We start from the raw sequence: 17,068 nt of genomic DNA, 5'->3' as shown, positions 1-17,068 counted from the left end.
CGGCCCACTGGCCACCTTTATACATGCATAAACATTTGGTAATTGGTATGTCCTCCGGTCATTTGTATTATTCTTGATTAAAATAATCAAACGAAGAAGAACATTTAGGAACGAAACAAGCTAGTGTTAGATTAATGCGTTGGAAGACTCATTAGTTAAACTATAAAAGGTTCAAAAGGTACTATGATACTTTTTGCCAAGACTCCAATTAAGAGTGTCAAATCGAAGAACTTAGGAGTTTTATTCTGTCTTGTAGGCAATAAGGTAGGTCCACTTAATAATTAATTCAGACAAAAAAGAAAGGGGGCGGTGGAGTGATTATTGTTTTTAATTAAGTCACTCAAGTAAAGTCCCAAACTTGATTCCTGTTTTGTCTAAATGCCTGTTTTTATCCTAGCCAAAACCCCCCCAAAAATGAGGAAAATACAAGTTTATAAGCCTATAAACAACGTATTGTTTATTACAGGCAAAATGACATAAATTAAGATAAAAAGGGTAAAATCGCTAACACCAACAGTGGTTTTAAGAGTAGATACGCTAATGATGTTAGCGGTATTACAGCTTTAGTTGACAGCTAATCGTTGCCCCGACATGTATTAAGTACTTAATAACTAAAATTAGTACTCTATATTATGCTAGCTTTGCTGAATAGGGCCTATACAGGAGTTGCAACAGCAGCATTCACAAATGCATACCAATAACACCAACATGAACAAATGGTAAACAATCAAACTCCCAGGCCTTAGCAGTCCCCAGTCCCCACTAACAGACTTGAAGATCAAGTGATCAACAGAATTGCAGAAAAATGCACTAGAATTGAAATTAGATCAGCAGCAAGCAGCAACACAGTCTGTAACAACATACTTGACAGTAGTAGAAGTACAATTACCCAGCTTGGATAGTAAGGAGATTTACAGGCAAACTGCAAGAAATTTATAGAACATACATTTCGATGAGATTAACGATATGATTATGGGATTCATATAATATCCAGATGTTTAGGATACCAACATATAACAAACTATTATACATCATAGATTAAAGGGCTTAGCTATACATATATGTGAATTGCCTAGCTAGCACAAAATCAGGACTACTTACATCTGGAATCATAGGGTAAACCCAATTACAATACAAAGAACCATTATTTGGCACTTCACATACATTTAGGAACATATCAAACATCAAAGGAGAAATCCTTCGCAATTTTCCCTCCTCCACAATGCCCTACTGGCTTACCCCTCCAAATATTCAAGGGGTAAGCCGCCTACTGACTAAAACACTGAAACTTTCCCTTCCTGACAGCTTCATCATGCTTAACTTTTACCCTCATAATAGCTCGAACCTTGCTCCATCCTTTTGGCTTTGCAGTCTCTGAAGCATTAACAATCACATTAGGGGTGAAGGAGGGCATCCCTATATCAGAGTTATGGCTAAAACCCATATAATCACCGCTATTGCCTTCTTCTCCCATCAATTGAGAAGCATGAAACCAACTTGAGGTTTCAAAGTCAAACACATTAGGGAAGGGTGGTAGCATACAGTCTTCCAGAGACGGAAGACTGCCATCCTCACTACATGATCCAGCTAACAAGTCCATGACTAATGGATTGTTCAGAGCCATGGATTGATGCAGATGATGGCTATAATCCTCGGTATGGTAATGTGACATTCTATTCTCTGGTTGATCTGTATAGTCAGAAACATTTTATAAGAGTATCAATACAGTGATTCAGAAAATCTCAAATAGCGAAAATATGACAGCACAAATTTAATTTATGAGTTTTCTAAACATTTTGTTCCGGTACAACTATATGTGACAGTCAAAAAGATAAAGAATTAAACCAACGCCTCCTTAAGTACGTGTAATACCATAGCAAGATGGAGGCATACAGAATTGCTGCATGTTCAAGCCAGGAACTGTAATTGGGCAATTTGTATTGCTAATAGGAGCATCAATTGGTGCCGAGTCACTCAGACTTTGACTAGAATCCCCTGAAAAGCATGAAGTAGCACGTTGAATTATTGCTTCCCATTTTTTCGGTGTTACATTCAGAATCTGCAATCAACAAATTAAACATAATTGGTTAGAATTTTACTTCAGAAAGTTAAAGCCATACACAAACATTCTATTAAATGATAATCATCCTATAAGTATTAAGAAGTTTCTTTACTTGGCGGAGTAAGGACTCATCAAGGTAATATTGTTTCACGAAATCCTTCACTTTGTAAATATGATGTTCAGCCAACCTTTTGCTTATCTTCCCATCTTTTGCTATCCAGCACAAGCGCCAGACTTCATCTTCTGGAGCCGGAATCTTGTGCTTCTGGTAATCTGCACAGCATAATAATCTCCTTTATAAAACACTTAAATAGTATACTAGTTGATAGCTATACTATTAGCTATCAGCCAAATTTAACAAACATCCTTTGTACAACTAGCTGCTAATATAATCCCCTAGTCAAATCAGCTAATAAATAACACCTAATGCAATCAATTATCAGCAATCAACTAATAGGAAAATAAGGCCTAAAGCAGTAAAGCTCTCTCCAGTTGTCAAAGAATTAAATGGGGGTAGTAGACTAATGGAGATAAGAATGCCCTGCAAAACAAAAATGCAGTACAGGAAAGGACTAAACACTTACTCTCTCCACGCCGATCTTTCACTTCAAAAGGACTACTTACCGCTTCCCTCACTTGGTGTCCTTTGGCTTCAACTTTAGCCCCAAGCCTGAACATCTTGCTTCTTTCCCAGCTAGAGTTATCTGTGAAGCATATATTACCAACACAGCAGACCCCATTTTGCAATGAAATTAGGTGCTGTCCGATCAACAATGGCCTTTTACCATCCCTCTCAAACACAATATTGTTGTCAAATTCTTCTTCAGTCCAATTATCTAGTTCCTCAGCCTTAAAATGTCCATGAAGAACAACAATTTTCACTTTCACTGATGACAGAGGACCATCAGTTACTCGATGCCCAGTAATTGCATCAAGTAAGTAAATTTTGATTGGTGAAGGCCCTTCAGCTTCTACCTTGTTCCCAGTAAAAAGTTTATCAGGTAACTTGTCCTCAAACTGCAGCTTAAACTTTCTTGATTCACTTGGCTTCACCTGACTTGGCATCAACCTATGTGACAAAGTAAAAGCTTGACTTAGAATACAGCTAAAAATTAGCCAAAGCATTAAATAAAGTATATCATCCGTATCATATGAACCAGTCTTAGCCTCTTAGGCTTCATTCTTTTCACCTATATAAAAGATTTACGAAAAATAAGTTCAAATAGGGCCAATAAGTTCATTCTGAAGTGAAAGATCAACATGGTAGAGTGGTACGTAGTAAAAAAGAACACTTGATCTCCTTGTACAAGAGTAACAAGACCAACTTTTTTTTTTTACCAAATAAATAACAATAGCTCCTCAAAACTTACTGAAGATGAGTTCAAACATAAACCAACATATAAGCATAAGATAAATTAACATTTCTGAAGATTTTCATCATGTTAAATATGCTGATCTTAATTAAAGTAAGGTGATTATAAGAGGTACGGCAAAGTTAGCCATTACGATATTGATCAATAAACAACAAAGTATTTAAACTAGTATTCATATTCAATGAAACATAGAGGTAAGCCTAGAACACCAAAGTTATAAAGGACTTAAACCCTATCTATAGTAACATGCTTTAATGACATATAAACTCGAAAATTATAGTTATTAAACATCAATAAAGATAAGCATTAAGGTGATCAAAATTACACAGCAAAACAAGGCCTAAGTATTACAAACATGGATAGCAAACTGACCTTAATATGGAGTGGTAAGACTGTTGTATGGCCTGCTCTACTTCCTCCCTTAACTGTTCATGTCATAATAACAAATTCAAATATCCAAATGAATTGAGAGTTATTGTCGAACTACATGAGTAACATGAGTACATGACCACTGTCAATCAAAATCTTCTCAAACATTTCTTTGGCTAGTGACAGGCCACCTCCCCAGGTTGCCCCCGCAAAGTTTTAATTCACAAATTTGACCGTCAGTATATTCTATTATTTATTTGTTTAAATACACTTTAAAACGAATCTAAACACAGTTAACTAAGTAGGATAAATTTGGAAAACAAAATAAATTGGTATGGGGTAGTTTTGTGGCCCATGGCTCACCAAAGTGTAGCATGTGGGTCGTGACTCATATATACCATGCCATTGGCCTGGTGTAATTTATTGGCTGTAACACGGCCCGACCAAAGCGAGCCATGCGCTATACTGATCACGGCGTAGGGTGTAGCTACCTAACATATATATGGCCATCCATAAGACTTTTTATTTGCCTTCTCCTACATAACAGATAACACTTCAACATCACAACAAAGTTGACTTGACCATCCTACCAAATGCTAACCTCAGAAATGATATCCTTGTTTGAATAACTTCCCGACATCAGGCCGTTAAAAAAAATTCAACTAAAGATTACAATTATATATTTGAAAAGGACACACAAAAAGAGTGGGTTCTTTTGAATTAATAAATTGACAAAAAAATAATAATAATGATCCTGATTCCAATAAAGTGCAAATTTATTTATGCGAAAATAAAAGCATAAATATCAAAAGATCAATAATATAAGAAATCCAGAAACAAAAGTTAAATGATAGTACCACTTTTCGGATTGAATTCTCCAACTGGGCAGAATATGCTTGCAGCCATTTCTTATCTTTGCAAATACACCTAGCAATTTGACATGATTCAAAGTCAATTATTACTACAGATTTTGTCTTTTACATATACGAAATTAAAAACATAATAACACACGATGTATTTTAAAGATTTTACAATATATACTCAGTATAAAAATATTTCAGATTTCTATTTTCATGTTTGTAGGATGCTACTATCGAGAATTTTCCAATCGTAATTATTACGTCACAAATTAACAATCCCGTCACACTGCATGCATGAATTAGGACTATCAAAAATGTGCATTACTAAAGAAAAATCAACCATGTAACTTGTGATTAAAAAAATACTCGAGTAATTCTTTCAAAAAAAAAAAAAAAAAAACTCTTGTAGTTAATATCTTTTGTCAGTACCTTTGTCCCTTAAATTAAAGAAAATCATGTAAGCTTAATTAAAAATAACTTTGTAAATTAACATCGAGCTCTAGGCTTTAGATCAAAGATTAATGAGCACGGCTCTTTTGTAATGTTTGATATTTTACTTTTACCTCTTGGATAAATAAGTCGATCAATCATACACTACAAGTATTACTTACTTGGTGAACTTAAAACGTTGATTTTGTTGTTGAGTAGTTTGAAAGTGAGGATTATCATTCTCCATTTCACCTGAAAAACCCCTCTTCAACACCATCCAAATCAATGAGTTATTCAAATTTGCAAATTCTAAAAAAGAGTGATGACCAAATGGTTGGAGTAACTTATTCACAGCTCAAAAATGACATATTTATAGAATGAAAAAGAGAGGGAAACATGAAATAAGAATGTAAAAGGTATTACGCAACCGCGTAGAAGCTTACATGTAATTGCCAAAATTGTAGCAAAGTCAAGTAAACGTTAATAGATTATTAATATTTACATATGATTATGATGGCCATGACTAAAACTACTAGAATTCATGCTTTCTAAAGGGAACAAAATTGAAAAATAAAGAAAGAAATTTAGAATTCAAAAGTATGGTCTTGCTTAATTATATATAGTAATTAATTGTTTAGTTTATTAATGAAGTAGTTTTCATTAATGTGTTCTACTTGATCTAAGAGGTGCAACAAGGATGATATTCCTAATCCTCTTAGCTTGGTAGTAGGTATGAAGTGTTAATGGAGTACTTTAGGATTTTTTTACTAGGGACTTATAAAGTTATTAAGCCCTCAACTTAATTTGTAGTTAGTATTTTTTTTTTTTTTTTTTGGTTGTTGTTGAAAGGTTAGGAAAAGGCACCCTATTGAATCAGAATTTCATTATTCTCATTAGTCACCTTACATTATTTTGTTGAAAAATAGAGTTTATACATACTTTGATCAGGTAGATCAGAACTTCATTATTATGAAGAATGGAACATTTTGATCTAGACCAAGGATGAATTCTTTGAATTACTTTGTACGTGGTATATCATTTTACTAATCAAGTTCTAAAAATGCTAGTAGTAGTTTTTAATTGAGTCAATCATGTGTACAAACTATTGTTGCTGCCAAACATGCCCTTGATGTCATAATGCTAATACAAGCAATTTTTACTTTCATTATTGCTACCAACTTATTTTTATCAACGCTAATAAAGTTCCAACTTAATGTTTAATCAATCAAGAAAATACAGATTAAGAGTCAAAACGATCACATAGAATTATTGAAATATAAACACTCATATAAATAAAATCCCGACCAATATTCCATGCAAGGTAAAGCATATTCTTTATGAGTAATCTACTTTCGAAAACACAAAACTAAAATTAAGGAATAATTAGTACTTTAATCACTTATAAAATGATAGTAAATAAACTAAAGCTATACAGTCAACAATTGAACACAAGCAAGATTCAGGATTCCTTATTACATACTTGAGGCCAGGTGAAGTGCGTGTATGCACGTAGGATTATTTGCTCCACCTCAGCAGATTACATCACTGAAATTCAAAAAAAACAAAATTAGCCTGCTTTAATTATGAATACTCTTCCATGTCATAATTTTGGTAATCGTTTGATTAAAGAATATAATTTATGATCAATACTTCTTGCGTAAACCTTAGTCTTTCTCAATGCTCGTCTAAACCCTAGTTTTTCTTTCTCAACCTATGGCCTACCATCGACGTTTTGGGAGATATTAAGCCGTCTTTTCCCTCTTTGATTAATTGCTTAGTACATGTATATTGTTAGGATACTATATTTAGGAAGAAAGTGATTAATCACAAATCGAATTAGTCGGCTTGTACATCTAATGAGCTGTAGTTACTTCTAATATACCCCTTAATTGGCTTTAAATTTTTGCATTTCTATATTTCACTAGCATTAAGCTAGGTTCTAAAAAAATAAGTGTGCTTTAAAGTTCACTCAACCACTCGCTTTTAAAAGTACTTTCTTCTTTTCAAATTAATTGTCACATTTTCCTCTTTAAGTCGTCCCAAATTAATTACAACATAATTGTCAATCTATCCTTTTCCATGACACATAATCGTTCTCATATTCTCTGTGATTATATTAGCTATTACGATTAAGGGGTTCATGTATGTTAAACTAATAAAGTATTAAGCAGTGGATTATTTTTAAGTAGTGAATGATGAAAGTGCTTAGTAGTCACCAACTCACCAATGACACAGACTCAGTGAGTAGCTTTCAGTGTTCCCTGCCCGTTCTGCCCGAAAAGGGTGCTTGCTGCCCAAGTAAGGCGGCCCAGGTAGCAGTCTTCTAGTGATCTCATACAAAACCCCATTACATTTCACGCAGTGTTAGATTCTCAGGCTACGTAACTGATTGGGTCCTTGTTTTTTGGAATTTTATATTCATTTTCGAGTGTACGGATATAATCAGATATAATCGTAAATTATGTCTAAAGTTATACAGTACTCCACTCCTTAATTAATGACAGAATCCACGTGTCACAAGAAATATACATGTAGTATACTAGTACGTGGAATACATGTATTTACATTTTTATTTTAATTTAATTGATGTACCCCTTTATTAGCCAATTGATTAGCCTCCAATCACCAAAGTAGATTAGTAGGTGCTCAGGGATTGAATAGCAAACTGGGGATTGCGAGTTTGCTAGCTAGCATATATCCCCCCTTCCCACCCACAATGCCTTGCTATGTGCGTTTACCCTCACAACTATTCTTCCCTTCATTACTTATATGGAAAGCTATTTGAGACCCAAGCTTCATGCTAGATCAAGACTAGGCCTGTGCAAAGGGGCGAGTTAGGGTTGGGCTGGGTCAAAATTAGATGGGTCTAAGCTCATTTATACACAATAGAATTTTGACCCATTAAGAGTTCGCCCTGTTTATGTGGAGGCGGTCCGTATCAAGTCTGACCCTTACATTTCAAGGTTGGGTTGGGGCTTTTATCAGGGCCCCGCCCCATTGTACGGGACTAATCAAGACCTGTACGCAGGGGCCAGGTCCAGGGCCATATAAATCCATCTTTCAAAGCTTAAATCATTTCAAGATAAACTACCTGCTAAAAAGAACTCTCAAACAACCCCATTCAACAATCAACACTATACCTGAATGGTGGTGCTTCTCACCAATTAGATCTTTCCACCACCTGATATTCCTCCCAGAGTGATGCCTCTGAATCATATCCCTTCACATCTTCTCAGTTCTCTTTGCTGGAGAAACCTGATTAGATCCTGCGATGCACACAACGAAGAATGAACCAAGGTACGCAAATCAACAAGGACGCCCATAAAAAAAATTGTATTCAAATCATACGAAGTAACAAGTAACTTTATATTCCTTAAAAGTACCATCACATTTACAATTAGTGATTCACTGACAATGCCCAACAAGTATACATTTTTCCACAGGACACACACAAAAAGCAGCAACTAGAAGGCTTATTCACATCATACAAAATCCACTTATAGGAATAGATGGCAATTCTGCCTTCTATACATTTTTTAATTATACAGTCACAATGTATTTCGACTTAACGCCACCCTTTTCTATGGGAGCCGCAGCCCTAACTATACCTAGCAATTTCAGAGTTCGGAGTATGAGCAGTGTGGCAGCGTCTGTATTAATGATAGCCGAAAGGAAATTTTGCTTTCCTTCTAGCAGCAGCATTTCTTCTAACAATATTCCACATAACAGCAGCTCGAATCTTACACCAGCCCGCCCTAGACTTTCCAGAGCCTGAGATAGCACCACTAAGATCAGGAAGCTGGGAGAGGATATCAAAATGAGTTGCAGGAGATAGAGTTGCTAAAACGTTGTCCCCTTGGCCCCAATTTGTTGCAAGAGGATAGAAGGGCGAGGTTTGAATATGAGAAAGCTCTCCAAACTGACAGTTTTGCGCAAATGTTGCCAGTGAACTGTTTTGGTGCCAGTTATAAGCTTTGTCAGAGAGCTCAGCACCGTAATCACCCATTAGGAAAGTTCCTGGAGTAAACCCCTGTATCCGTTGGTTACGCTGAGATGCTGATTCAACTTCAAATGTATAGCCATCTTCAATTGTGCAGGGGTATGATTCTGAATCTGAAAGATTAATATCCAACTTCGTATCCGGTTCATCTGTACAAATATAGCAGTAATATTAGAAGCAAAAAAAATTGAGCTTAAGAGCATTGAGCAAGAGCAGTTATCCCAGTATATGAGTACTCTAGTCCACATAAGCAATTATAAATCAAGGATCAATAACAAAGCATGCTCCTCAATTAGTAGCCTAGAGTAGTAGTGAGTCTAGTGACCTAAACTCATTCAGCCATCAACTTGCACAATAAATACTTCCACTGCTGATCTAGCACATCCAAATAATCATTTCTGCAGGCACGCATATTGCAAGATTTGCAACATTGAGCAACGGCAGTACCAGAAGGCTGTCAGCGTAAACAACGGACGAATAGCATCCTATATCATTCCACATTATTCCAGAAGGGGGGGAGTCAATTGGAAGTTCTAAAAAATTTCATATGAACCCGGGAATTTGTCCAAAGTCACAACACTTGTTAAATTGGAATTTTGACCAGTTTCAATATCAATGAAGTTTGAAGCACCAATCCTTATCTCACAAGAAAGATATACAGAGATATCTATTTTTACAAACTACTCCCAACCCCCCATCCACTTCTAACAAAAACAAACTTGACGTATTACCTTGATCTATAAATGAAAGAGCATCATGCTGTAAATCCAGCTTTGGAGTAGAAAATAAGACATGTTGTTCAACAGTTGGTTCCATTGAAGTAGAAATAACTGATGGATTGTTAACTGGAACCAGCTGGTTCAAATTTATGAAAGCAAACGGCTTTAGCTTCTCCACCAGAACCTGACAAATCATTACACAAGACAAGTCAGCCAATAAAATTCAGAGTAGCAAAAAATATCCTACATGGTCCTATGATCTACTTTCTACTCACCTTTTGACAATTATCAAGAGTATCGACAGGCTGGTAATCTTGACCTTCAAACTTCACAGCTACGACTTTGTAGACACAGTTGAACAGGAGCTGAGCAGACTCCGCTTCATTAAAGTAACTATAGTATGTGTTGTTTAGATGGCATTCATTAGCATGCTTCACCATTATGTCCCATGTTCTATTAGCAACCCCTTTCCCAAGGACCTTGAAGACAAAAGATTGAAGATAGATTGTATTAGATCGCATAAAAGCACAACTTTCTCCAACGGTCATCTCAATACAAAAATCATGTTCTTACATTCCGTAGAAAAGATGAGTTCATGTGATATTGCATCAGGAAATCTTTTACTGTCTTGATTCCATTTTTCTCCAATTTCTTGTGTGATGCCCCCTGTTTTGAAATTTTTTTTAACCGCCAAACTGGATCATCCAAGGATGGTGTATTGTGCTTCTGATAGGCTGCAAAATCAAATTATAAATACACAATTAGGAAACTACAATGGAATCATGAGTATTAGCTGTTTGAAGAATCACTACACTACTCGAACCCCTAACTTTTACAGATAATACGGTGCTAAGCTATAGAATCACTATACATATACAGATCTATTGTAGTTTGTCATATAAAAATAAAACTATGTTGAAAGGCATGTACCGCAAAACTTTACAATCGCAATTCTTTAAAGTTTTCTGAACTACCAGACTGCTATTTTGCTTGGTAAAAATACTTGAGGGAAAGATAGGCACTAAAAGGCTGGACGTGTTACCAGGTCAAGTTAGAAATCAAGATAAGGAAAGAGAGGAGACACGTACATTCCCCACGATGGTCCAATACCATAAAAGCTTCACTCACTGCTTCCCTGATGCCAATACCATGAGATGCTCTTGACACTACTCGAACCCCTAACTTGAACTTTCTACTTCTCACCCAGCTTGAATTATCTGTAAAAGTAATGATCCCAATGGTTCCAAGACCCCCAATAAGTGAAAAGGAAGTCTCTCCTACCAGTAACGGTCGTTTACCTTCTCTTTCACGCAAAATGTTATCATTAAATTCACTCTCACTCCAATTTTCCCGCCCATCAGCAGCAAAATCACCATTAAGGGCAAAAATCTCAACCTTTATAGAGGAGAATGGACCATGTTGGATCAGGCTCTTTGACTTTGCATCAACTAGTTTTATTTGAAGAGAATTATGCTCCTCATCCTCAATCTTACTGTTTGTAAAGAGCGTACAAGGCAATTTGTTGACAAAAAGCAATTGCAAGCTTCTTAAAGGAAATGAATCTTGCTGGATACCAAGCGAATGTCTGCAACCAAAAATCAAGAAAATCAATAATAATAATAACAGAAAAAAAACAGACATGCTCCATAAAAATAAAGGAATTAGAGAAAGTTCATAAACCCCCCAAAATTTGTACGCCTTTCACAATCTCTAATGTAACTCTTTTTTTCCTCCAGTTAACACAATCACACCCATGCATGAATACAAACAGTGGATCACACATCGATACACAAACAAATTAAGCAAAACTTTAACCTTTATTCCTAGTTCCCCTGAAAAAGAAAATCCATTTCAAGAATAAGACCAGCTACCCAAGGGATTGAACCTTAAAACTAAAGCCTTTTTAATCCAAAGAAAGTAATAGTCACAGAATGATATGTTTACCAGCCACTAGCAGGAAGTATTTACAACTAATTTGTCCACAAAACCACTGTACTAGAAAGCATCTATCAAATTTTAGAACTGTTGAATCGATAGGAGAAGCAAGAGCTACGATCAATTGAGCACAATCCATGGAGCTGGAAAATAACCGAAAGAACATAGTATCACACGGAACTAACCTTGGAGATGACTGAAGGAAATATATCAGGGGCTCCACCTCCTCCTTCACCTGTTCACAATACATGTAATCAAATTTCAAAATTTAAAACAGTAATTAATATTAACACATTAATATCGCTATTGCTAGCAAGGGATTCAGAATCATAAAAACACAGCTTTAAAAAAAATAAAACAAAATTAATAATAATTAATTTTAGAAAAACCTTTGAAGCTTAAAGAAACAACCATAATAAAAATGATGGATCACATTGAAAAAGTATAGACTTTAAATGGATATCCAATGCCATAATGTGTCAAATTGTTCAAACAGGTATACTGATATCTTCTTTAACTGCTGCTTTTATAAGTAACGCGGAGAATGCATAGCTATAAGGCGGTGTGACACGGAGAACGCATAGCTATAAGGCTTACTAGACACTAAGAGAGCTTAACACAATCTAAAAGGAAATTTGCAGCCAAAACTGACATGTGGTGCAGCCATCCAAATGTACAAAACATAACATGATCAGGAAGATAAAAGCATCAACTGAAAACATACCATCCTGCGAAGGGCAGGTTCCAATATAGCCGATATTTGCGTTGCAATTTCTTGCAGTGACACTTCCTTCATTACGTAGTTAGCAACTCTGCAAAAATATTGCAAGTCAGTCACCGGATATACTTGAAAAAAACTTACTACAGCAACTCATTTCAAGCCTTAAACAACTATGCGAGACCAGCCATTGTGATCATTCACAGTAGAGATATAAACAGACAAACACAAAGCAATGAACGCTCGGAAACAAAAACCCCGTGCACTCACTTCCGAGTTTTTGTTGGCGGGCTTTGGGAGCTATTGTTAAGTGATGAATTGTCACTTGCCTCCTCACCAAATTGTCTCTTGAGTACCATCACTAAAACCAGATTAACTAGAGAAAAATCAATAGCAGGGTACTAACCAAAAACTGCTAATAGTTGCATGTTTTATAGGGTACGAGGCAACAAATCAACCCCTATGAAAGCACGTAGAAGCTTCACTAAAATACAAAAGTTTCATATATACTAAAAGTCAAGCAAAATTATTATCATTTATCAAAAACTACAATGCCTCTGCAAAGTCTTTACTTAAGATACACATGCTTGATACTACAATAAACAAAACGTTTACTTGTATAAAATATAGTTACAGTTGAATATCTTAACAGGGTAAGCCGCACATTTTGCCAAATTTAGGTAGAAAATATTCTAGTCAATCATGTTATATGATACTTGAGAGTATCAAAAAAAAAAAAAAAAATGAACGAATACTACTACTATATTCAATGCCTACTAGCTTTATGAGATCATAACCACAGAAACGCGTAGAGGCTTGAAAAGAACATTTCATCAGTCATGGTCTAGTGGTCAACTGATATAAGTTATCAACTAATTAGTCACCAAACACTTTGGAAGTGAGAGAGCATGACATAATGAGATAAGATACACTAATACAACTATACAAGTAAGACATGAGTGCACAAATACAAAAAAATAAATATCAAGTTTTTGTATATTTATAATCTATAAATAGATGGAAAGACCGAGGTCTTGGCCTAGTGGCAATGAGTGAGGGTCTATGTAGAATAAGTCATAGGATCGAATACCCCTCTCCCTCGTTTGTTAATTGTGTGTCCTTATGACTCATTCACACCAATTATAAATGAATAGATGAGGACGAATACATACCACAAGTTAACTAAATGAGGACACTCTGATATAGAGATGTCCCATCCAAATAAAAAAGCCTAACTATCATAGTATGGGAATAATGCAGGTGGAATGGAGAAAAACTAGATTATCATTCCAATCCAAAAGGTGAAACTTGAGAAACGATACATATACATATACAAATTGTATTCTTAATTGTTTTCTCCACAGGTTCACAAATATAGATATATCTTGCAATAGTGGAGTTATACGGAGTATTTGGCAACCGCAACTTTGACCACTAAAATTTGCAATAACGATGAATAATATACACAGATAATGATATTTAAAAATAAGCAACAAAAAAATTTTAATTTGTCCTAGACACACAGTAAAATGATGGTCAATGCTCGAGACAACATAGAAAAAGACATCTCAAAAAGAAAAAAAAACTACTTATGCAAGATATACTACTTTTTTTCAGCCTTTCAGGGTTATGCATATGGTATTAAATACAGTACAGTACCTTGTAACAATGTCACGCTAACACATCTTGACAGCACCACCAAATTCGTTCTAAATTGTAGTTATTTTATACAAACATTCTAAATTGTAATTAAGTTGCTATAGTATGTCAATTCTAAATATTTTAATTTCACATACATCAGCTTTGAAATGGTAATACAATGAACCGTTTTAAAATATACGGCCTAATTAGATATAAGCATCAAATATATTTCTCGAGGTATAGCCAATAAACTAACAACAAAATCACGTATTATTGTATTAACCATTCAACCTAGAGTCACTAGTCTTGTAACAAATGAGTCGAACTTTCAATAACAAAAAGAATATACTTGTAAGAGTAGTAACTGTATAAGTATTGTACTCCGTAGTACAATTGAGGAAGGTAGGTAGAAACTACAATCGAAATTGTGATAGGCGTTTAATCAAAACTTTATGAGATAAGTAAGCAAAAAATAGACTAAAATTCGCAACAAACAAATAAAATTCAATAACATAAGGAAGAAACAGGGAATTCCATAGAATTTAGAAATTCAAAGAAATAGAAATTCCAATTCCACAAGCAAGTCAAGTAAAAGCAACGAAGAAGAAAACGAAATGAGAGAGAAATGGGAAAAGCTCTGACCATTGAGTGTGGAATTAGAATCTCGACCACAACCCAAAAAAAAACATTTTCTCTCTCCTACAAAGTACCCTTTTAGGAATTCAATAAAGGGTATAAAGAATTTTCTAATTGTCTGCTGGAAATTGCTTGGGAAGATTACATTTTGGTACATTTTCTGGGGTTTTCGGAGGAATTTTTTGGACATTTGGAGGTTAAAGATGGTGGTGGACTTGGTGGCGGGGGAGGGCGTGCTAGGAATTTGTAATTTCGATCCGCTTTCTGCCTTTCTCCACTTCCAGAAGTCAGTCTATTCTAGAGGTTATCCTTGGCGGATCGGGACAAGGTCGGAAAAAATTAGCCCATTCTTTGGGCCGGGTTGGGCCAAGCTTTGGACCGGAAATTGTGTCCCAAACTAGTCGGGTTATGTGGGCTTTTCGGGTCATTTTCGGACCGGGTCAAAAAAACAACTAAAATTGCATAAAATCGCATTTTTAAACCCGCCCAAAAAGTTTAAAATCGGGCCGGGCTCAATTTAATCAAGTCTAGTCTATTCCGTCTTACTATAGCCAGGCACGGGCCGGGTCATTTGTGTCTCGTGTTCGAACAAATCGTGTCTGAAACGGATTTAGAAAAAGTCGAGTTGTATAGATTCGAGTTGTATTGTATTGTGCCGATTGTGCCAAGCCAATGAGTGTTTAATATACTTCGTATTTTTTTTTATTGTGATATGGATGCACATAAGCAAGTCAACTCATTGTTTTCTGAGCTATTGGCTAAATTTGAAAATATGCCCATAAGGCTATGATCTATGGGCATGTCTCTCATGCTGTACCGAGCCTACCACATGTAGGGTTATTATCATGTTGTGCCTGACTAGCCCTTATGGTGCAGCCCAATCAAGCATATGCCCAACTCTATGGCAAAGTTATAAATCAATAGAACTTGAAATGTTCAAAACTAGATGCAAGCAATGTTAAATGTTGTTAATCAATTTTATTTTATTAAAATGAAATTAAATCCTTTATTAAAATTAATGTTTTTTCTTACCGAGTATAAGGCTTTAATGTAAGTTTTAAAAAATTGAAGGTGAATTAAAAAAAATTAAAGCTTTGGTTGATTAAAGATAAATTAAAAAAAGTTAATGAATAAAAAAAATAATAAAGGTGAATTACACTTTTATTAGAAATGAGATGTTTTATTTTTGAAAGATAATAAAAGCCTCGAAAAACACTTATTTCTTTCTCCACTCTCCTTAGTCTAATTTCTTAGCATCCAATGTTTAACTTTGAAAGGGCTTTCATGGATTTCTTTTTCTAGTGAAAAGTCCCTGTCTTTGTTTCTACCACTAGGCCAATACTTAGTCAGTATTTCATTTGATGGTGGGTAATGAAGGTTTGATGCTTGCCTAAAGTAGAGTATTTGGAAGAGACGAAGGGTCATCCTACAATTAGCTACATTATTTTAGGATATCCTTGGACTCATATGTACATATTCAAACAAATACTACGTAAATAAATAAAATACAAGTATAAGACTTAGTAATAATGTAAGTGATTTATTTAAAATATAATTATTAACAATAAGCCAACACGGGTTTGAGCATTCATACATGTGTTTGAAGTATGTGTGACATGTCTATGTGTCATTCACTAATGAAGTGTTGGCATATTATAAGGAAAGATTATTTCAACCTTAAAGTTAGAGGGTACAATTCTCAATAAAGATACTTTGACGGTAAGGATTCATTAACCTTCTCTCCTACTCTCAAAATACCTTACTCGTTAAACCGATGCGGATTGACTTGTGAAAAGTTCCAAATTGGTACGAAGTTTTTCTTATCTACCAAAAAAAAACAATACTATAAAAAAATAATAATAAAATAAAATAAAATAAATAAATAAAATTGTGTGTCATGCATCGTGTCATTATCATTGAAATAAACTTGTCTTTTTTTTTTTGGAAACCGGAAATGCACCTGTCTTTATTTATTTATTTTGACGGGATCTTTATACTTATTTATCAGTAAATAATCTTCCCTAATTAATTAATTAGAAAAAACTTTAGATAAGTGGTCTCCTAAGAAAATTAAAAAGTATAAAGAGCTCAACAAATATACCTACTAACGACCAAAGTTCGTTGCATAGCAGAATATTTTAATAAGTGGACTTATATATAATAAATTAATAAAATGAAGTGCTACTCCGTATTATTTATCAATAGCTTAATTAATCTATCAGTTAGTCAGTTAGATGATTGATTAAAGATCACATATGAATGATATGATGATAGGAAGAAAAATAATTGTTAAATATGATGCCTCTCTTCTTTTGTTGCTATATTT

At 34.8% G+C, this 17,068-nt stretch overlaps 2 protein-coding genes across 5 annotated transcripts; both read right to left on the bottom strand.

Moving 5' to 3' along the window:
- Positions 1-921: 921 nt before the first annotated feature.
- Positions 922-5,599, bottom strand: LOC110736784 (calmodulin-binding protein 60 C-like). Of its 2 annotated transcripts, none has more exons than XM_021917090.1 (7): positions 5,276-5,599; positions 4,662-4,731; positions 3,808-3,860; positions 2,647-3,131; positions 2,175-2,335; positions 1,894-2,059; positions 922-1,689 (listed from the first exon to the last, which is right to left on the bottom strand). In XM_021917090.1, the coding sequence occupies exons 1-7, from the start codon at positions 5,368-5,370 to the stop codon at positions 1,268-1,270; spliced, it is 1,452 nt and encodes a 483-aa protein (XP_021772782.1). In that variant the 5' UTR covers positions 5,371-5,599; the 3' UTR covers positions 922-1,267. The 2 variants fall into 2 exon arrangements, with proteins under 2 accessions (XP_021772782.1, XP_021772781.1); XM_021917089.1 differs by having other exon boundaries at positions 924-1,689; positions 1,873-2,059; positions 5,276-5,588.
- Positions 5,600-8,133: 2,534 nt separating this feature from the next.
- LOC110736783 (calmodulin-binding protein 60 A-like) lies at positions 8,134-15,448 on the bottom strand. 3 transcript variants are annotated; one of them, XM_021917087.1, is made up of 10 exons: positions 14,749-15,448; positions 12,736-12,826; positions 12,472-12,559; positions 11,933-11,982; positions 10,901-11,397; positions 10,386-10,546; positions 10,088-10,291; positions 9,825-9,996; positions 8,702-9,242; positions 8,134-8,359 (listed from the first exon to the last, which is right to left on the bottom strand). In XM_021917087.1, exons 1-9 carry the CDS (start codon positions 14,930-14,932, stop codon positions 8,749-8,751), a joined length of 1,941 nt encoding a protein of 646 aa, XP_021772779.1. In that variant the 5' UTR covers positions 14,933-15,448; the 3' UTR covers positions 8,134-8,359; positions 8,702-8,748. The 3 variants fall into 3 exon arrangements, with proteins under 3 accessions (XP_021772779.1, XP_021772778.1, XP_021772780.1); XM_021917086.1 differs by lacking the exon at positions 8,134-8,359 and having other exon boundaries at positions 8,446-9,242; XM_021917088.1 differs by lacking the exons at positions 8,134-8,359; positions 12,736-12,826 and having other exon boundaries at positions 8,446-9,242.
- Between the last annotated feature and the right edge of the window lie 1,620 nt (positions 15,449-17,068).

Source organism: Chenopodium quinoa, unplaced genomic scaffold (assembly GCF_001683475.1).
Source record: "Chenopodium quinoa cultivar QQ74 unplaced genomic scaffold, ASM168347v1, whole genome shotgun sequence".
NCBI lineage: Eukaryota > Viridiplantae > Streptophyta > Magnoliopsida > Caryophyllales > Amaranthaceae > Chenopodium > Chenopodium quinoa.
Note: the sequence above shows the minus strand (reverse complement) of the source record. Positions and strands in the feature narration are given on the sequence as shown.

Coding starts and splice junctions, on each gene's coding strand:
- LOC110736784 (XM_021917089.1), bottom strand. CDS start 5,370: ATGGTGTTGAAGAGGGGTTTTTCAGGTGAAATGGAGAATGATAATCCT. Junction 3,132..3,807: donor TCTTACCACTCCATATTAAG/GTCAGTTTGCTA, acceptor TTTGTCACATAG/GTTGATGCCAAGTCAGGTGA. Junction 2,060..2,174: donor ATGAGTCCTTACTCCGCCAA/GTAAAGAAACTT, acceptor TGTTGATTGCAG/ATTCTGAATGTAACACCGAA.
- LOC110736783 (XM_021917087.1), bottom strand. CDS start 14,932: ATGTCCAAAAAATTCCTCCGAAAACCCCAGAAAATGTACCAAAATGTA. Junction 12,560..12,735: donor CCGCCAACAAAAACTCGGAA/GTGAGTGCACGG, acceptor ATATTTTTGCAG/AGTTGCTAACTACGTAATGA. Junction 9,243..9,824: donor TCTTTCATTTATAGATCAAG/GTAATACGTCAA, acceptor ATATTTGTACAG/ATGAACCGGATACGAAGTTG.